The sequence below is a fragment of the Mustela lutreola genome, chromosome X (genome assembly GCF_030435805.1).
Source record: "Mustela lutreola isolate mMusLut2 chromosome X, mMusLut2.pri, whole genome shotgun sequence".
Taxonomy (NCBI): domain Eukaryota; kingdom Metazoa; phylum Chordata; class Mammalia; order Carnivora; family Mustelidae; genus Mustela; species Mustela lutreola.
In genome coordinates, this window is record NC_081308.1 from 10,079,682 (window position 1) to 10,101,137 (window position 21,456).

At 45.8% G+C, this 21,456-nt stretch overlaps 1 protein-coding gene across 2 annotated transcripts in view; it reads right to left on the reverse strand.

Annotated features, from left to right (window-relative positions):
- GPM6B (glycoprotein M6B) overlaps positions 1 to 11,757 on the reverse strand; it is a 152,155-nt gene extending 140,398 nt beyond the window's left edge. Inside the window, exon 1 of one of the 2 annotated variants that reach the window (XM_059158641.1) lies at positions 11,381 to 11,757. In XM_059158641.1, coding sequence (XP_059014624.1) covers positions 11,381 to 11,384 — 4 coding nt within the window. In that variant the 5' untranslated portion in view covers positions 11,385 to 11,757. The remainder of the gene's footprint in view (positions 1 to 11,380) is intronic. The other variant, XM_059158638.1, reaches the window with a different exon arrangement.
- Positions 11,758 to 21,456: the final 9,699 nt, after the last annotated feature.

Below are 21,456 nucleotides of genomic sequence, written 5' to 3' on the forward strand. Positions count from 1 at the left end.
AAAGAAAGAAAGAAAGAAAGAAAGAAGAAAGAAAAGAAAAGAAAAGAAAGAAAAGAAAAGAAAAGAAAAAACAAGGACATAGGAGCGTCTGGCTGGCTGGGTCAGGAGAACACACAACTCTTGATCTCAGGGTTGTGAGTTCAAGCCTCATGTTGGGCATGGAGCCTACTAAAAAAAAAAAGAAAAGAAAAGAAAAAACAAGGATATATATAGAAAGAGAAAACTCAAATAGCCAATAACCTACCAAAAAGTTTCAACCTCTCTAAGGAACTCCAACATAAAAAACAACAAAATACCGCTTCCTACCTATCAGATTTTTGGAAAAATAACACTGTTGACGATACCAAACACTGGTGACGGTACAGAGAAACACACGTTCGCACACGGTTGGCGTCAGTGTGACAGACACCACTACTCGGGGATCAGCGAAGACACTTCGCTCCACGTGACGACAAAGCATTCCTTCTGACGACGACATCATTACTGCGGTCAAAAAGAAGACAAAGCTCCTCACTGAATGAATGAAGGCAGATGATGACTCGTTTAGGTCCAAACAACACTAGAAGTTCATTCAAGCAAAAACACTTCTATATCTATTTCTAAAACTTGTCAGGATGAAAACCAGAAGTCATCCCAGGCCTTCTGTTCCCAGCATTGTGCTGGGAACAGCCAGCCACAGTTTACTAGCTACTATTAATTTAGACAATTTATTCTTAAAAGATTTTTTATGGAGAGAGAGTGAGAGTGTGAGTGAGACGGGGAGAAGGAAAGAGAATCTTAAGCAGACTCGACACTGAGTGCAGAGCCTGACGCAGAGCCCGACACGGGGCTCAATCTTACGATCCTGAGATCATGACCTGAGCCAAAACCAGGAATCCAATGCCAACCGACTATACTACCCAGGCGCCCCTAATTCAGAAAATTCTTAAAACACCATCTTCTTTCAGTAACTGACTGGGAAGGGGTCTCAACATCTGTTACATCCTTACAGCTCGAAGCCATAAAGTAGCTGTATCGATCAGATCCTGAAAAAAATACGCTAGTCTACAAACACCCCTTTATTTACAACCTCGCCATCGCCATCGTGTACTTTCCATTTCCCAGGGGGATAATGGGGCTGGGCTACCTTATCTCTGTAATCTCTTCAACCACGTGTATGTTTTTCCTGTACTAGTCTCACTGCTCATCAATTATTCTCAAAGTCCTTCTCACACCTGCTGTGTCAATGTTTTCCACTGAAAACAGAGGGTAGGAACCAGTGGTTTATGGACTCCCTAGAACACCTTTATGTATCAAGGCATTTTGTAAGTGCCTTTTTTTTTTTTAAGATTTTTTTTTTCTTTTTTAAGATTTTTTATTTATTTATTTGACAGAGAGAGATCACAAGTAGGCAGAGAGGCAGGCATAGAGAGATGTGGAGGCAGGCTCCTTGCTGAGTGGAGAGCCCGATGCGGGGCTCGATTCCAGGACCCCAGGACCATGACTGAGCCGAAGGCAGAGGCTTTAACCCACTGAGCCACCCAGGCGCCCCTAGTAAGTGCTTTTAACCACAGTGGTAGAAGCAGTTCTATTTTTCAGACAGAAAACATCACCAAGTTTTAAAATGTTACTAATGGTGATCAAAAGCTGCCAGACCTAAGGGTTTATCCTGTGTGGTTCCATTTATATAAAGTAGAAAAACAGGCAAAACTATGTTGGCAGAAATTAGGAGTGGTTACCCTTGGTCGGGTGCCTCAAAGGGAGCTTGTGGGGAATTTCTGCAGCGCTGGTAATGTTTCACTTCTTATTCTACATACTGGTTAATTCGGTAAAAACTTACCAAGCTGTCTGCTTACGGTTTGTCCACTTTCAATGTATATATTTTACTTCAGTAGCAAATTTTTAAATGATTTTTATAATACCCATGCCTCTTACAAAACACCTAAAAGTATTTGTGACGAGAGCATTTATGTAATAGAGCTCAGACCCGTTTTTGGTAATCCAGGACACTGGCTTTGTGAAACGGTAATAATTCATGGAATGGAAATTCATCTCTTTAATGTTCTGAATTCTGTTTCACTTACCATGGAAACTGTCAGAATATGCCACATGAGAGAACTAAATGGAAAATATAAAATAAAGTGCTGCATCAAATAAAGTTATCTTCAGGGTCTGAATTTCTTTGCTAATTGCATCTCCATTCTTTGCTCCTTGTGTGAAGAACAGATGCCTGAATTCAAGCTGCCGTTTTAAAACCCTCCGTTTAAACATTCTTTTCGGGGAGTTGTGAAACATCACATTCTTAAACCTAACAGAGGGACCCGATACACATATAGAACAGCCAGTTTCCTAGGCTCCTTCTAACCGGCACTTCCAACGTTCTTGTGCTTTTTACACCAGAACTAGTTTCCAAATGGCTCAAACCTCTCTGAACAGACCAAGTTAAGGTCTCGGGCGGGGCTGGGGGCGGGAGCAGAGCGGGGGGGGGGGGGGGGGGAGGGGGGGGGACACATGGACAGAGTGGGGCACGGAGGGGGCTGCAGGGAAATATACGGCTGTGGGAAAGAATTTCTGTGAGCAACAAGGGGGAAATCAGTCTTTTCTGTTACAATGCCTGCATCTCTCGAACACATGGAAAAATGTAATGAAGTCAGAACTACAGGCCCTAAGGACAGGACAGGACAGAACGGAACGTGCCGGAAGGTTGCCTTAAAGGCTTAATCTGGGTAGATTTGATTACAGCTAAGGAGATAAATTCTAAATATGGAAAAGCCATCAAGGTAATTACGGATATTAAAAAAATGGGACTAGATCCTTGATGTCTTTCTACCTAATGAAGAGCACAAAAGATGATGTAAGTGATTTTAGTAAGCAAGGCCAATTTCATATAGATTTCCGACCTTTCAGAGGTACGTGCGCTGAACAGCAGAACAGGTTACAAAGGAATGCAGGACACTCTCCATTCCCAGGGGGGTTTGGTCTCATTAATCAGATTGTTTAGTTACCATTTTACTCCAAAGAAAGAGTGAACGAGCTGGTCTGCAAGGGCCCCCATTCTATCTCGATTCTCTGATGATCTTGGAAAAAAGGTTTAAAAAAAAAAAGGCAACTTCCTTCAGCTAGAAAAATCAAGCATCCCTTTTGGAAGGCAAAAGCCCTTTTACAAACCAGAGGGCTTCCTGTTCAGCAAATGTGCTCAACTAAGTCCTCAGTGATGCTCCTGTGAGATTTTAGAATACCGGGGGAAGCACCAAAGGTTTTCAGTCCCTCTTATTCCACAGCCAGGGTTCTTGACATGGGAGGGTTTTGCCCCTCGAGGATTGTTATTTCGCCCCGTCTGGAGACATTTCTGGTTGTCACGACTAGGAGAGTGTTGCTAGCACAAAGTAACCAGGGATGCTAGTAAATATCCTACAATGCACAGACCAGCCCCTCATGACAAAGAATGGTCCAACCCAAAATGCCAATCACGTGGAGGCTACGATCGAGGGGGAAGGAGGGGTGTCTGGCTGGCTCTGTGGGTAGAGCACATGACTCCTGACGTCGGGGTGGTGAGTTCGAGCCCCACACTAGTTCTAGAGATTACTTAAAAATAAAATATTTAATTTAAAAAAAAGAAAGAAAGGAAAGGAGCCTTCTTTTATTTCAGTATCTGTCTCCAGCAGTCCGAGAAGAAAATAGAATCTAACAGTCCTATAGAAAACAAATAAACAGGCAACCAAATACTAAGCAGTAAGTCTAACTCAACATCCTCTACCATACATCTTGTCACAGCGAGTTCAAATATACTGCATTATACACAGCCATGAAGGATAAAATTCAAAAGATCAGGTTTAAATACATTTTCCTTTGGCAGATTTTGTTTTCTAACAAAGTAATAAGCAGTTTTTATTCCTAGACATTAAAATTCTATCTTCTAATTACTAGAAAATGTACTCCTTTTTTATTAAGTGATCAGTTCATCCAGCAGATGGAATAATCAGATGTAAGCATCAACCTATCGAGATAAATTTTAAAATAAATCCCCAAGATTGATTGAGAACAAGAGAATACAAATTGCCTACATCATGAGGAAGAAGTAGGGGACTATCACTACAGAAACTGAGGAGGACATCATTCAACAGTTTATACAAGAATATTAGGAAAACTTTATGTCCATAAACTTGATAACTTAGACAAAATCAAAGTCCTTAAAAACACAACCTGGCAGAATCAAACAAAGGGAAAGAGTAAATCTGAGTAGTACTATCTCAGGGAGCAGGTGGGGGGGCGTAGAACTTTAAACATTTCCACAAAGAAAACTCCAGACCCAGATCACTTCACTGGCGAACTGTTTCAAATATTTAAGGAAGAAAAGCGCCACTTTTAAGATCACTTATCAAATACACAAGTAGTCAAGACGGATTCTGTTTCAATGCCCACCCTTCTCATCCCAGAAAGGCTCGCACTTCTTTCCTTCTCTACTTTATCCTTCGAAAGGGAGGAGGCCATACACAATATTAAGAAACATTTTTGCAAGATCCCCGTCTACGTGCCCAGTTGTAATTAAAACGCGTCTGGCCCCTGTCTTATTTCCTACTGTTCCCCACCCCCATTCTCTGCTGGGGCCAAGCCAGTTTCTTCAGGATTCCACCTGTAACTCTTGCCTGCTCCTTCCTCTGTTCCACGGCACCCTAAGCCCTTCCGCTCTTCTCAAAACACCTCAAATCCGAGTCTCCACCAGAAGCTTCAGAGAAGCTACAAGATCTCACCCTTCTCACAACTCCTAGACTTCCATTTGGAATTGCACAATTAGACACTGACGATTCTCTAGCTCAGGGGTTTCTTTCCATCTCCGATTGGCAGTTCCACCCGTCCCTTCCCCGCTTGAAATGTCTTGGTAATTCTCCCCAGCTAAGAGGGTGACACGAAGTTCTTTGCTGCTCTTACCTGTGGCCCCGCCCCACCGCAGGTCTCAGCGCCCCCACACCCAGGCCACGCCCACCCCCAACCCCCCACCCCACCCCCAATCCAGCAGCCTCCCTGGACTGCCGGCTCCTGCATACCTGTACCCAGGGCCTAGGACAGCTTCTCCTGGCCACTGCCACCCTGTCCTCCTGCTCAACCTTCCAGTCTTCCCAGGGAACCCCATTCTGAAATACCAACACCAACCCCCCAGCCACACACACACCCCATTTTCCTCAGAAAGAGAAAACCATTCTACAGGAGCTATACCTACTTCTACTATGATTTGTCATCGGTCTCTCTGAGATGGCTGTGCTGCTTTGAGGACAGAATTCAGTTTAGGGGGGTTAATTTTTATTTTTTTTTATTTTTTTAAGTTATCGCTACACCTAAGGTGAGGTTCGAACTAGAACTCAAGACCCCAGAGTCGCAGGGCATCGCAGTGGCACGCGTTGAACCCAACTGCAGAGGAGACTGGAAACGCTCCGACCGACTGAGGAGTCACCTTTCCGTCCGGGCAACAATGATGAATTTCCCCGCAACGGTGTTTTCACTCCAAGCTGCCCTAAACTTCAGAAATCTCACGAGAGGGAAGTACTTTTCACCAAGGACAGGAAAATATTTTAAGACGCCAAAAGAAAGAAGAAGAAGAAGAAAAAGAAGCTGAAGGCAAAAAAAAAAAAAAAAAAAAAAAGTAATGACACAACATTCAAACCGCTCTGTAAATTGTTTTTGTGTCTGCCTGTGGCAATCAGATTACTTCTGAAGCGTCTTCAAGCTCTGAATTCCGTTATTGTGTGAAAATCTGTGCTGAAAGTACTCATGTTATTAAAGAACAGTACTTGAGGTCCTTCGCCCTCTTTCATTTAGTATGATTCATCACAGTTTTATAATACATCGATATAATTTTACATACCTTGTGATCTGAGTGTTGATAACACAGATGACCTTAACAGAGCATTTACCCCACAGACGCACCCAATTCCTCTATTATCCTCTACTCCTTTTATAAACCACACTGACCACTGTCCACAGACTTCAAGGCCTCAAGGCTATTCTGTAGTACATCTATAATATATAGAATATATTGATATATATTCTATATTATATATGTAATTATTATATAGAATATATAAACATCTATATTCTGTAGGACATCTGGTGGACACCAGCCACCAGCGGGACTGCGTACCTAAGAGTCACTTGTATTTGCTTCCCAACCTATTGATGTCCACTGTGTTTGTTACTGAAATTATGAAATTTAAATCCATGCTACACGGACTAATAAAACGTGTGCAAAAGAGCTTTTAGTTCTTCGGAACCGAAGCTCACTGCTTTGGCAAGTCTTACAACTGAGTCACTTGCCAAAATGGCAGCCTAAAACCACGGACAGGACGACTGTAGAGGTGTAAGGGGAGTGAGGTAGAGCACAGAAGAGAATTGGGCACAGAGACTGGCTCCCCAGGCCCCGAAGCGCTCACTGTACTCTGAAAGAATCTGAAACTGACAATCAGAAGCCAATGCAATTCGGGCTGCGACTTCAAGGAATCCCAACCAGGGCTCACACGGAAAGCCAAGGCCTCAGCTCTGCGACAAAATACTGGCAAATTAAGGTTAAATAGAATGTTTAAGGCACACGTGTGGCACTTTAGGTGAGTCACCGCTTCGGCATTTTCCATAAACCATCTAACCGCTTCACCCGGGGACCGGCTCTAAAATCCTCACAGGGGTCAAGTGGTTTAGGCCACAGCTTTCGCTGGAGCAAAAAATATACTAATTAATTATTTCCTGTTGGTCGCAGACATAGCTCAGGGCTACTGGGCTATGAGGGTTGTTTAAAATTTCAGTTTGCTGCCGGACTTCAAGGGAGCTCTCTCCAAGACCTGAGGTTGGGCTCAATGTCAGATCTTTGCAATCACAGGGAGGGAGACTAGAACAATCTGGAAATACTTCCAGCGCAGCTGTTCATCAGGAGACCCTTAGTGCGTCTGGATTTCTGAGCAAACTTCTAGAACCAGACCCTAAGGTGTGCCTGTCTGGCTCCTCAGGGGGCTTCCTTCTGAGTCTGGCCTCCGAAGGTGATGGGGGCCCCCGGGCGTGGGGAGGGGAAAGGTTCCTGGAGCCGCCAGCTCTAGGGAGAAGAGGGCAGAGGAAGCGAAAGCTGGAAGCACCACAGCTCGCTCCACCAGGCTCCCTGGAGGGGGGCCAATATTCCTGTTGGCGGCCACGACACGGTGCCAGCATTCAACCCGGCTCCAGTAAGTCCTGTGACGCCGCCTTCACGGACACAAATAGTGTTTAAACAATTAGGGAGCTGTTTTCTCCCTATTTTTCAAGCATAACATTACCCTCTCCTTTCTTTTTTCTAAATTACACCCCTTTAGATCTGTAAGAGCCCAGAGAAATAACTTCGTCACATCCTTTTATTCTGATGTAAAGGGAGATCGAGAAGCGGGAAAAGGATTTACCTAAGACCACAGAGCATGTTGCTGCGATTACTGGGGTCCACACGTGGCCTCCACCTGCCCTGGTTTTCCTCAGTTCCCCCACCCTGGGGACCTGCTGCACCAGCACCAGCAGCACCCCCGGGGAACTTGCTAGACCTGCAGAATCCCCGCTCCCCTCCAGGCTCACTGCAGGACAAACTGCTTTTTTAACAAAATCAAAGAGGGTTTGTCTGCATGTTAAGTGAAAAACTGCTCTCGGAACCAGTCGCTGGCGATGCTGTTTTGTGAAATGATTGTTTAAATTCACGACCCTCACAAGAACTTCCTTAACCACAAAGTGGATGAAAACCAGGAGTTATTTTGCTGTCTCTGATCATTTCATATAGAATTTGCATTTAAAACGACAACTAATGAAACAGAAGCAGTGTTTCTCTCTGGATACGTGAGCCGTGTCAGAGCAGGGTTGATATTCCCCAGATGCCTCTATCGGAAGTTATTACACTGAATCCGAGCAGTTGCTAAGGTCGTCAGGGCTGTGAATAAGGTAACAGTAAGGGTTCTGGGGGCGCCTGGCTGGCTCAGTCCCTAGAGCATGGAAGTCCTGAGCTCAGGGTCCTGGGTTTGAGCCCCACTTGCGCCCAGAGATTACTTAAAAAAAAAAAAAAAAAAAAAATCTGTTAAGCAACAGGAGTTCCCAGCAGAGAAAACCAAAGTAAAACTGGGAATGGCTGTGCGCATGTGCACAGGTGTGCGCTGGCCAAGTGCAGAACCCTGCAGCCAGGAGAGTAACTCTTGCCCCGTTCACTTAGGTCACGTACTGCGTACAAATGACACATCAACAGTTTCCCATTGGGCAAAAACCACCAAAGTTACTGAGTAGTCAAACACACTGCAAACATCAACTGGCTCGTTGCATTTACAAGAACTGTCCAGAAGAGGCAAATCCCTAGACACAGAAAGTAGATCAGAGGTTGGGGAGGAGGGATGGGGGGGTAGGACGGGGTGGAACTTGGAACAGGCACAGGGCTTCCTTTTAAGGGGGTGACACCCTTAGTGGTGGTGGCGGCACAACTTGAAACACACTCAAAATCACAGACTTTGTACACTTGAATGTGCAAATTGTGTGGTTTGTCAATTATATATCAACAAGGCCCTAAAAAGCCCACAACTCCTTCAACAAGACGGGTTTTCAGAGACACTGAAAGGTCAAAGTGCATGTACCACTCCTGCTCAGGAATTTTTCATCTTAAAGATGTTGAATACCTTAAAATTTGAGTCCAAAGGGGACTTTATTTCCATAAACCTCATCCTTTTTACCAGTAAGTGAACTAACACCAGGTTAAGGAAGTGACTTGCATAAGAACCAAAGTCCCAACTCAGTGCACCAATGGTGAGAATTTTCCCAACATTAAATCATTTCAATTAAAACATTCATAAGCGTTGGCTGGGTAATTAAATACATCTGGAAAAATAAAACCAGTTCGTGGCCTTGTGGTGTATTTACGAAGAATCTGCCAAGGGAAATCAGTGTTTCCTTTTGGCATGAAGGGCACTTTTTTTTTTTTTATGTAAAAACGAAAAACTAAAACCAAGGATACTGCCAGAACCAGTAAGGTATGCACAAATTAACATAAATTGGCAACTGAAGTGTAGAACCAACAATTGTCCCAGACACAAAGTACTTCCTTGAGAACAGGCCTCTGGTTGGGTATTTGCTTCATGAGAACCTGCACACCCTTCATCTCACCTCCACACCTATTTAAACACTAAAGCCTGCCCCCAGTGAGGTCCAGGTCCTGTGACAGCCATCCTCAAGAAGGTGCCCGTGTGGTAACTCGACGCTCCATTTTGAACTGGTACAAATCCTAATGCCTAGCATTAATGAACCAGAAATCACTTTATTTCAGGAAAACCAGTTAATGCTTTCCTGTGCATTATACTCCTCGAACTTCAACATCTTTGTGCCAAGTATTGCCAAAATCATTCCATGCTCAGTGGCAGTCATCTGATTTTTGTGTCTGAACCTCACTTAAAAGGGAGCATTAAAAACAGGGTGGGGGGTGGAGGGAAGCCTTGAGGGGTGCCTGGCTAGCTCAGCTGGTGGAGGGGGGGGTACGACTCAATCTCGGGGTTGTGAGTTCCAGACCCACCTTGGGTGTAGAGATTACTTAAAAATAAAATCTTAGGGACGCCTGGGTGGCTCAGTTGGTTAAGCAGCTGCCTTCGGCTCAGGTCATGATCCCAGCGTCCTGGGATCGAGTCCCACATCGGGCTCCTTGCTCCGCAGGGAGCCTGCTTCTCCCTCTGACTCTGCCTTCCACTCTGTCTGCCTGTGCTTGCTCTCACTCTCTCTCTCTCTTACAAATAAATAAATAAAATCTTTAAAAAAAAATAAAAAAAAAAAAATAAATAAATAAAATCTTAAAAAATAATGATAATAAAAGGGAGCATTGAGTGATGAGGTCATGCAATTCTGCCCCTTCTAGAAGGATTTTATCCTAGCTCTCCCCTAACTTTCTGGTAAGAAATTTTCTTTGCGGATTCAGGGGCCTTGTTTCTTTTCATATTTTGATCATCTAGTAAATTAAGAAAGAATTAACTATACAGGGGCGCCTGGGTGGCTCAGTGGGTTAAGCCACTGCCTTCGGCTCAGGTCATGATCTCAGGGTCCTGGGATCGAGCCCCAGGAGTTGGGCTCTCTGCTCAGCAGGGAGCCTGCTTCCTCCTCTCTCTCTGCCTGCTTCTCTGCCTACTTGTGATCTCTGTCAAATAAATAAATAAAATCTTAAAAAAAAAAAAGAATTAACTATACAATTCTTTGCTCTTCCCTTTAAATTCAACATAATAAGCTCTCCATGCTGTCCCTCACCAAAATGACAATACGCACAAAATTACACCCCCTCACTTACTTACTTACACACACACACACACTCTCTCTCTCAACAGCAAAGGGATGCAGACTGGGTAAGAGGCCAGGAGTGGGGATGGGGGACGGGCAGCGATTCCCAAGCCCTGACCACGAGCCCGCAATGGTTAAACCCACGGCGTTCCTCATTAGGCATGCTTCGGCGTGGCTCCTCAGTCTGTGGCTTTTGTGGCCGCAGCGTGGCTGCCACAGAGAAGGATTAACAAGCAGGGAGAGAACCCTCTCCCAATCACCGCTCTCAGACATTTCCAGGGGTGCGGCGCAACTGGGTTGTTAGCCAAGGCATTCCCGAGTTCCCATTCCGATGGGGTCCCAGTGTAACGACGTGTTGCTGACGGCAGCATTTCGGGGTGTTAGGAGGGGACGGAAAGAATCCCGCGGCCGCCTAACATTCGCCCGGGGCCAGGCTGGAGCTTTTCAGTCTCCAGAACTGGGCTTTCACCGTTGCTCGTCGGTCCCCCCAACCGCACTCGAATTCGCTTGGCAAACCGTCTCCACCTGCGCACGGGTCCGCATTTTGATAGTTGCAACGGGGGACAAAGAAAAGAGGCTGACCCTCTGACCCACGCTGTCCCTCTCCCCTCCCCCACTCCTGGTTTCAAGGGTCCTGGCTCCAGAAAGGGCTCTCGGAAGACCCCAGCCTTGGGGAACCCGGCGTTTGTTTCGTTGGGGGGGGCAAGGCAGGAAGCCCCCGGCAGGGTGGGACAGGACCGGACCGGGAGCTGAGAGCTCGGGCCACGGGGAGAGCGTCCCGGGAAATGAGCAAGAGACTCCTCTCTCCCCAGCCTTCAATAAAACCGCCCGGGACGCCCCGTCTGCTCGCTCCGCAGCCCCTCCCGGGAGACCGGCTCTCGCCCTTCCGCGAGCCGCACGCCGGGGGTTGCTGGGGTGGGGGGCGGCGGGGACCGGGACGCCCCCGCCGCGGAGCAGGGACGCGCACCTGGGCGTCCGCGACACCTGAGACGCGCCCCTCCCACCTCCGGCCTCCGGGCGCGGAGGTGGCCCGGGAGCCCCACCTGAGCGGGGGTGGGGCGGGGCGGGGCGGGGGCCGTGGTCGTGGCGCGGGGCCAGCGCGCTCGCTTACCCATGGCTGGAGACTGGCGGGAGGGGCGCGGGCTCTGGGCGCGCGGGCTCCCCGGGGACGGGCAGAGCCGGTGGCACAAGTTTGCAGGTCTGGCGGGCACGTGCGCGGGCCGGGCTCGGGCGGGCTGCTGCGCTGCTGGGCTGGCGGCTGGCTCCTGGCTCCTGGCTCCGGGGCCGGGGTGGGAGCGCCGCGCGGCTCCGCCTGCACTGGGGGCCGGCCGCGCCGAGAGGGGCCCTGACGTCAGCGCCGGGGGCTTTGTGCGCCCGCAGCGAGGGCCCGAACCCGGCAGCGGGCGCGCCAGGGTGACCGGCAGTGCTGGCGGCTTCCTCCGGGACCCCCCAAGCGGGCGGGCGCGGGAACGCGAGAAGCTGGGGTGGGGGTGGGATTCGGAGCGGGGGGAGTGATGGATCTGGGGGCGCGGACCCGCGTCCCAGAAACGAACTGTTTAACAGCTGCAAGGGGCTTTGCAATCCTAGTCTTCACCCATTGCGCAGATGAAGAAACTGAGGCCCGTGCACCGACCCCACGACGGTCAGTGATTGGCATTTGCCGGGTCCGTAGTCCCGGATCCTGTATGAGCTGCAGGTGATTACTGAACTCTGTTTGCACATTCCAACCAGCCGGGGAGCTTTGAAAACCTGGTTGCAGTTTTTCCAGGTGATTCCAGTGTGCATCCAACGTGGCCAGCACTGACTTAGGCTACTTGTGGGCAACAGTGATGTGGGAAGGCACGGGCGGCACCCTCCAGTCTGGGGTGGTGAGAGGTTTAGTGGCGTCCTTAATCGGCCATCTTGGTCCCTGGAAGGCCACCCCTGTCGGGCTCTGGGAGACTGCAGACTCGCCCCCGTCCCCGCTTCTCCCACCGCCCAGGCCTTGCATGGGAGCCTGGAAGTGAATTAATGGTTTTACAGTGGCCGGGGCTTCAATTCCCTCTGTCGCCTTAGCGAATAATTTTCCTGTCTCCAAAGGTGTTAGAAAAGCTCTGAGACCCTTAGCCATTTGTCCACAGCTGATACTTTTTGAGACATTTGTGAGCTCGAGATTCCCCGCCCCCAACACACATAGTTTCTGTTGTGTTTCGTCATTTTGAAGATACATCGTATTACTTGAACAGAGCGTCACGTAAACTGTAACAGTCCTAACAGTCCGTAGTTAACACCTAAGCAACATTTAACCCCAGAGAGAGAACCTTTAGGATCGAGAAGGGGCGGAGGGAGCAAACATCTCATCTATTGAAATTTATTGTATTAGGGAAGATTTCATCAAGGCAGAGCTCTAGAAAACCTAATAATTATTTTTGCATAAAGGGGGAGAGATTTGTGCCAAGGGGATCACTGGCTCATTTTCACAATCCCAGGGGAAGAGTTAGTCCTAACCAATCTTTACACATTAATAAAACAGGGAGCTCATAGGTTTAACTTTTTGTCCCGGGGTTACAGGAAAGTAGTCACAAGGATGCAGGAATCCCCCCGGCACCATGGATGGGGGGACGGCTTGCAAAGCCTGGACGGCTTGCAAAGCCTGGAGCCGAAGGTGGAAGTGAAAGAGAGCAAAAAGGAATTCTAAGTCCTGGGTTAGAGAAGAACCTTGGCTTTGGTTGGTTCCTGCATCTTGGGAGACACCTAGGAGATGGTGAAAGCAGCAGGAGACTCGGGCATGACATTCTGAAATCATTTTGGCAAGCTCTGACCTTAGTCTGCCACTCTGGGACCAAAACTTCTAAGGTTTTGTGCACCAAGATGAAAGTCAACCCTTTGGTCCACTTTCGGTCATTCCCTAGAAGTCTTGGATTTTTTTTTTTTTTTAACCAAAGAAAAGAAATAACAGCTGTCCAAATATTAGAGCCACAAGGACATGCTGTGATAAAAACCGAGTTACAGAAGTTGTGTACACAATGTCGAAGGAAAGCCACATTTTCATAGAAATTTTTACTCACTTTGGAAATGTCACGGACTTATTTCAACAAGTAATTGTCCCTAACACTCATAAGAAGAAGGAGAAAAAAGAAGAAAAACAACCCCAGCAGTTGGGAAATTAGCAAGACCACTACAAACAGGGTACAGAAGATGGCTAATAAGCATATTTGACTATTACTCAAAGAAATGCTAATTTAAAATAAAAATAACATTATAAAATAGTTGTATTGAATAATAAATAATAATTATAATAAAATATATATTTATAAAATAGAACTATTAAAAATAAATCATAAATAAATAAATACATTTTCTCAAGTAACAAAAACCTTTAAAAAATAAAGCAAGATTTGGGGCACGTGGCTGGCTCAGTGGCTAGAACACGTGACTCTTGATCTTGGGGATTTTTAAGTTCAAGCCCCCCATCGGGTGTAGAGATGACTTAAAGATAAGATATCTAAAAATATTATTTAAAAAGCAAGACTACTTTGCAGGTGGGCAAGTACATTGGTAGAGCTTTTCTGGAAAGTTATTTGGCAATACCTATCAAGAGACATAAAAATATTCATAACCTCTGACCTAATAAGCCGGCTTCTGGGACTTTGTCCTAAATAAATAATGACTGTTTCAGTCAAAATTACTGTAAAAAGATGTTTATCGCAGAGCAAGATGTGAGAGGAAACATAAACCAAGAAAGGAAGCAAGTCCTATTCAATAAAAGGGGGAGAAGTTACATAAATTATTGTTGCTCTAGTTTAGTGCCTCTGAGCCGTGGACGGTTTTCCCCTGGAGAGACATTTGGTAATCCCTGGAGACAGTTTTAGTTGTCCCGTCTGGGGAGGGGTTGCTACTGGTTCCTGGTTACTGGACATCAGGGATGCTGCTGAACATCATGCCGTAATTCACAGAACAGCCCCCACCACAACGAACAACCATCCAGCCCCAAGTGTCCATCATGCTGAGGTTGAGACACTCTGATCTGTATGCTAATACATTATGCAGCCTTGCTGGCAAAGAATTATGTGGGAAAAATGCTCGGATATTTTGTTGTCATTTTTTAAAGCAGAATAAAAAGCTACACGTACAATATCATCCTTGTCATGTGTGTGTGTACATATGTGTATTTTAGAAGACTGAGAGAAAATGGACTATTAGACGGGACGCCTGGGTGGCTCAATTGGTTGAGTGACCGGTGAGGTTTGAGCTCAGGTTGTGATCTGGCAGGTCAAGGGGTTGAGCCCTGTGTTTGGGCTCCAAGCCCAGTGGGGAGTCTGCTTGATGATTCTCTCCCTCTCTCTCTCTTTTTCTCTCTCTCTCTCAAAAATAAATAAAATAGGGGCACCTGGGTGGCTCAGTCGGTGAAGCATCTGCCTTTGGCTCAGGTCATGATCCCAGGGTGCCGGGATCGAGCCCCACATCCGGCTCCCTGATGGGCGGGGGGTCTGCTTCTTCCTCTCCCTCTGCCTGCTGCTCTTCCTGCTTGTGCTGTCTGTCAAATAAATAAATGAAACCTTTTAAAATAATTTTAAAAAATAAATCTTTTTTTAAAGATTTTTTATTCATTTGAGATAGAGAGTGAGTGAGCATAAGCTGGGCAGAGGGGCAAAGGGAGAAGGAGAAGCAGACTCCCCGCTGAGCAGAGAGCCCAGTGTGGGGCTCGATCCAAGGACCCCAGGAACATGACCTGAGCCGAAGGCAGACGCTTAACCGACTGACCCACCCAGGCACCCCAATAAATAAATCTTTTAAAAAAATAAGATAGAAAAGAAAACGCACTAGTAGAGACTATTACTTAATTTACCAAACATAAATTGGCTCTCTGCCCACATAGCTGGACTACATTTCCCAGACTTCTTAGCAGTTAGGAGAAGCTAAGTGATTGAGTTCTAGCCAATGAGGTCAGAAGTACTGTCCACCACTTCCAGGCCTTACCCATAAAATCTCCAACTTGAATGCTTATACTTGCTCAGAGGCTCACACCTCCCTGCTCCACTGATAGCAGGGAGCCGACCTGGGCACTCACAGGAGTCAAAAATAAACTGCTGTTATGTTTAAGCCATTATGTGTTTTGGGGCTTATTTGTTATAGCCGAGGTCCTACCCTTATTAATATATCAATATAGTAACACATATCAAAATATGAACAAGGTTTATCTCTGGGATTAGTGGAGTTTTTAGTTTTATTTTTATACCCTTTTGTGTTTTCCCAAACTTCTACAGCAAGCAAGAATTAATTTAAGACTTGGGACAAAATACATAGTTGTACCTTATTCCACAGTAGGGATGGTCTCCTAATTATTTAATTTTAAACTATAAGTGAAATCACATTTCCAACTGACAATTTGACTGGTTTTACTGATGCTCAATGCCTCGTCGAGGAGTCCAAGTTCATTGTAAAATGTAAGGACATAATTTGTCTGCTCCAGTCTTTTTAGGGTGTTTAATCAAGTGTGCCCCACACTCCTTTCTGTTTCAGAATTACTTATGAGTTTTGTCCATGGGGCAAAAATCTCCTTATGGGTGGAATCTTGGCTTGATGTTTGATTCTTAAAATCTCTCTGCTTCTTGCTTACTAGAGTTATTTTCCTGACACATCAGGCACGATTTCTAATTTTTTTCAAAGGATTTTTTTTGTTTGAGAGAGAGAGCATAAGTAGGGAGGACCCCAGGACCCTGGGATCACGACCTGAGCCAAAGGCAGATGCTTAACTGACTGAGCCACCCAGGTGCCCCCATCAAGCACAATTTCAACACTGTATGGCCTTCTCCCCTGTTCCTCAGAAAGATGGCTGCTTTCTTGAACCAATGGGAAGTCCATGAATTGGTCTTCAACTTTACAGTCACCTTATGGACAGAACAAAACACGGAGCTCTGTTTGCAGAACCAAATGAAAATGTTAGCAAACTCTGACATGTTTGAATATGCCAGTGAAAGCACAGACAACACAAAGGGGAACGGGAAAGAATATGAATGAAAAAGCAACACCAATCATGCTCCCAGCTGCTCGAGTGAGGGTCGAAAGATACTGTCAAAGTCTGATGGAAAAAGAAATAGAGCTTTGAGAGGAGGGATGATGTAAGGGACATAAGTCCTCATGTTTCATGTCAAGGAGCCAGTAGATATTATCAAAAGTTGGTGAAGACAGAATTAAGCGTATTACCAAGATGAGAGCCACTGTTACGACCTTATCAGATCTAATGTCATTTATCAACAAATATTTATGATGCCCCGTTGGCTCCCCCCAAATGAAATCCAAATTAAAGAACCAATCTCGGGCGCCTGGGTGGCTCAGTGGATTAAGCCGCTGCCTTCGGCTCAGGTCATGATCTCAGGGTCCTGGGATCGAGTCCCGCATCGGGCTCTCTGCTCAGCGGGGAGCCTGCTTCCCTCTCTCTCTCTGGCTGCCTCTCTGTCTACTTGTGATTTCTCTCTGTCAAATAAATAAATCTTTAAAAAAAAAAAAAAAAGAACCAATCAGTATAACCCCTAAGATGCCAGCCGATTGAAGTATGGCATTGGATTGGGCATTCGAATACCAACAGTGGCCTTGTCATCAGTGCCATGATATTCCAAAATGGTGAACAACTTGGTAAATTTCCAAGCAAAACAAAGTGCCGTCTTCCCTCAATTTCTCCAGTAATAATAAATAAATTCCTGAAAATAAATAAATAAATAAAAATCCGCGTTGCTTAAAACCACCGCAAAATATCCTGTGTAAATTTATATATAAGTTGGACTTATTTTTTACGGGGCAGACCCTAGAAGCAGATTTTTCATCTATGTAAATGTCCAGAGACATTAAAAAATTGGTCAGGAATTGGGGACATGTCTTCATTGTGCAAGACTCTCCTGTGCACTGCTGAAGGCCCATCACCCCGTCCTGGGCCCGCTAAATGCCACTGGTGTCCCGGTGAAAACCCAAACTGCCCATGTGAACATCCAAAATACCTCATCTGGATCGTGGAAGTACTTCCAGGGAAACTCCAGCAAGAGATAGTTCGAAGAGATTGCCCCCAGTTGGGAGAGGAGGGCTAGGAGACCTTTTCATCAAGCGCTACCATTCTATGTCCTTGTTTTCACATGTATGTGCTATGACAGCTGGATGTACTTAAATAAAGCACCCATGCACGTTGAGTGGTGAGCTCTATGCCTTCGGGGCTCCTGAGACCTTATTTCCAGACATATCCAATCCGTAAAATGGGTACAATCACAGTCCCCGCCTCACATAGTTGTTATAGGAAACTGGGTCCGGAGATGTGAGGTCACGTGACCCAGGTCACATCCTGAGCACATGGCAAAGCCTGATTTAGCTTTGAGCCCAAAGAATATAGCTTATCTGACAGTGGGTCTTGGGTTTTGCAGATGAGATTTAAAACTGAACCATGTGAGGAGCTCAAAATTATTTCATTAGCCCTTAATTTTCATTTGCTGACAATGATTTCTCTTACTCTTCCCACGCTTCCCACATGCCTGGTAACAGTGAATTTGGTAGCCTCTTAGAAAAAAATGGTGTGACTTTGGGCTAGAATTTTTCTCTCACCCCTCCCAAGTGATATTTGAAAATGTTTCACAGAAATCTCTGAGTTAAAGGGAATTTTATAATTTAGTCTGACTAATCCTCCACATTCAGGAATCTCTGGTGTACTATCTGTGGCTGTCAGCCATTCGGGTATATTTGACTGCCTCTCAGTATAGGAGGCTCACTACTGTAATTTCTCAACAAATGTGATTAAAATGTTTTCCATCCCAAAGCAGAAGACATGAATGGACATTTCTGCAAGGACAACATTGAAATGGCCAAGAGACACATGAAAAAATGCTCCACATCACTCAGCATCAGGGAAATATAAATCAAAACCACAGTGAGACACCACCTCACAGCAGTCAGAATGGCTAATAAAATTAACCAGTCAGGAAACAACAGATGTTGGTGAGGATGTGGAGAAAGGGGAACCTTCCTGCACTGTTGCTGGGAATGCAAGCTGGTGCAACCACTCTGGAAAACAGCATGGAGGTTCCTCAAAAAGTTGAAAATAAAACTACCCTACGACCCAGCAATCGCACTACTGGGTATTCACTCTAAAGATACAAACATAGTGATCCGAAGGCACACGTGCACCCGAATGTTAAGCAGCAATGTCCACAATAGCCAAACTATGGAAAGATCCTAGAAGTCCATCAACAGATGAATGGAGAAAGATGTGGTATATATCTAGACAATGGAATACTATGCAGCCATCAAAAGAAATGAAATCTTGCCATCTGCAATGACGTGGATGGAACTAGAAGATATAATACTAAGTGAAATAAGTCAATCAGAGAAAGACAATTATATGATCTCTCTGATATAAGGAATTTGAGAGGCAGGACAGGGGGTTGTCGGGGGTAGGGGGGAAAAATGAAACAAGACAAAACCAGAGAGAGAGAGAGAGGGATGGGGTCTCTGAGTGATGGACACTGGCGAGGGTATGTGCTATGGTGAGCGCTATGAATTGTGTAAGACTGATGACTCACAGACCTGTACCCTTGGGGGAAATAATGCATTATATGTTGATTTCCAAAAAAAAAAAAAAAAAAAAAAAAAAAAAGTTTTCCATCCCAAACTACTGTGTGCCTTCCAGCCTCCACTGTCCATCCCTGAGGGAGGCTCTTTTTATTCCAAGCTAGGTCAAGCTCCTTTAACTGTTCTTCCTTCCGAAAGTTGTCAAATTCTCCTGGCCTCCTGGTGGTTCTATCGCTGACGTTCGGTCATTTTGTGAGGTTCTTCTTCAAGTAGGGGGCTGTGATTAAGATGTAAATCTCCAGCTGGTTAGGTTGGAACTCTTTCTTCCATTGAGCTGGAAACACTTGAGGTAATAAGTATTCTTTGGTTTGTTTTCATTGAGGTAAAATATATACAACATACAATTAACCGTTTTAAAGTGTAGAATTCAATGACATTGAGTGCATTGGGGTGTGGGGCAAACATCAACCTTGTTTAGTTCCAAAACACTGTCACCAGCCCGTTCCTCCTCCCCCAGCCCCAGGCAAACACTCAGCTACTTTGTGTCTCTAGGGATTTGCCTATTCTGGATGTTTTCTTATAAATGGAATCATACAACAGATGACCTTTGTGTCTTGGCTTCTTTCGCTCAGCGTAATGTTGTAGTAGGTACCAGCATTTCGTTCCCTTTTCTAAGGCTGAATAACATTCCATTGTGTGGCTGGACTACCATCTGTTTATCCACTCACCCATGGGACATTTGAGTGGTTTCCTCCTTTTGGCTGCTGTGAATTATACTTCTACGAACATTGGTATAAAAGTAATCTGTTCTAGTCCTTGCTTTATATCCTCCTGGGTATATACACCTAGTGGAATTTGCTGGGTCATGAGGCAATTTTTTTTTTTAAGATTTCATTTATTTATTTGAGAGAGAGAGATCACAAGTAGGCAGAGAGGCAGGCGGGGGGTGTGGGGGAAGCAGGCTCCCCGCCGAGCAGAGAGCCTGATACGGGGCTTGATCCCAGGACCCTGAGACCATGACCTGAGCCAGAAGCAAAGGCATAACCTACTGAGCCACCCAGGCGCCCCATGAAGCAATTTTCCATTTAACTTTCTGAAGAGCCGAGAAAGTGGCTGCACCATTCCCTAGGTCAGTGGCTGAGGGTCCCAATTTCGCCGCATTCTTGCCAATACTTATTTTCCATATTTTCAAATCAGAGTTGTCCTAGTGGGTGTAGGATAATCCAGCACAGAGCCCATGGTGGAACTCGAACCCAAGAACCCGAGATCAGGACCTGAGCTGAGATCAAGAGTCAGACACTCATGGGGCACCTGGGTGGCTCAGTGGGTTAAAGCTTCTGCCTTCAGCTCGGGTCATGATCCCAGGGTCCTGGGATCGAGCCCCGCATGGGGGGGGGGGGCTCTCTGCTCAGCGGGGAGCCTGCTCCCCACCCCCTTACCTCTCTGCCTACTTGTGATCTCTGTCAAATAAATCAAATCTTAAAAAAAAAAAAAGTCAGACGTTCAACTGATTGAACCACCCAGGTGCCCCTGTAATCTATTTTTTTTTTAAGATTTTTTTATTTATTTGAGACAGGAAGAGTACAAGTGGGGACAAGGACAGAGGGAGTGGGAGAGGCAGATCCCATTGAGCCCGGATCGCCACGCAGGCTGGGGGGGATCATGACCTCAGAAGAAGTCAGACGCTTAACTGACTTAGTCACCCAGGTGCCCCCCCGGTTAATCTATTTTTTAAGACCCCTTGACATGGCCTCCTAGGCACTGCCTAGACCCACCTTAACCTCCCCCTGCCTGCCCCCCTTCTCTATGCTCTTGCCTTGCTCCTCTCACGGGCCCACCTGCCCAGTGCAGGACCTTTGCACATGCCCTTCTTGCTGCCTCTTTGCCCGGCTGGAGCCCACACATCATTTGGCCCAAAACCCGAGCATCATTTCCCCAGGGAATCCCTCTCTGGCTTCCCTACTAAGTCAGTGAGTGCCCCAGCTGACAGTCTCCTGGCACCAAACACCTCCCCTTCCTAGGATCCGCCACGGTTGGAATTTTACTTCTGATTATGTGAATAGATAATGTAGATTTTTCTCCTCCATTGAGCCATAACTATAGTGGGAATAAACTAAAATGCACTGACAAAGAAGGAGCTGATATTTGAGGAACCTTGTGAGATTCTGAACTTGTGCCTAACTAAAATCTGGATGTCTTCTGAACATCGAGTTTCTAAATTCCTTCCCCATCTCCTCCTTCCAGGACTCTAGTCCTATCATAATAGACTTCTGTCACTCCTGCATCATCATTCTGCTGAAACTGTTCTTCTCAAGGACACAAATGATCACCACGTGGTCGGATGGGACTCTTGCAGTGGGAGAAACGTGTTCTAGAAACATGTTCTTATCTCAGCTTCTATGAAGCCACACATTTCTGGCTTTGCTTTTACTTCACTGGATGCAGCTTCTCGGTCTCCTTTGCTACTACTTAAAATGATCTTGTTAATGACTATGTTTATTTCTCCTTATCAGGTTCAATCTCCAGGTGGACGGGAAGCTTGTTTGTCTTCACTGCTATAACCTCCATGCACAGAATGTATCAGATGCTCATGTTACTATTGAATAAATGAGTATCTTCATTTGAACTTATATAATTTCGAAACTAAGGCTCTGTAAA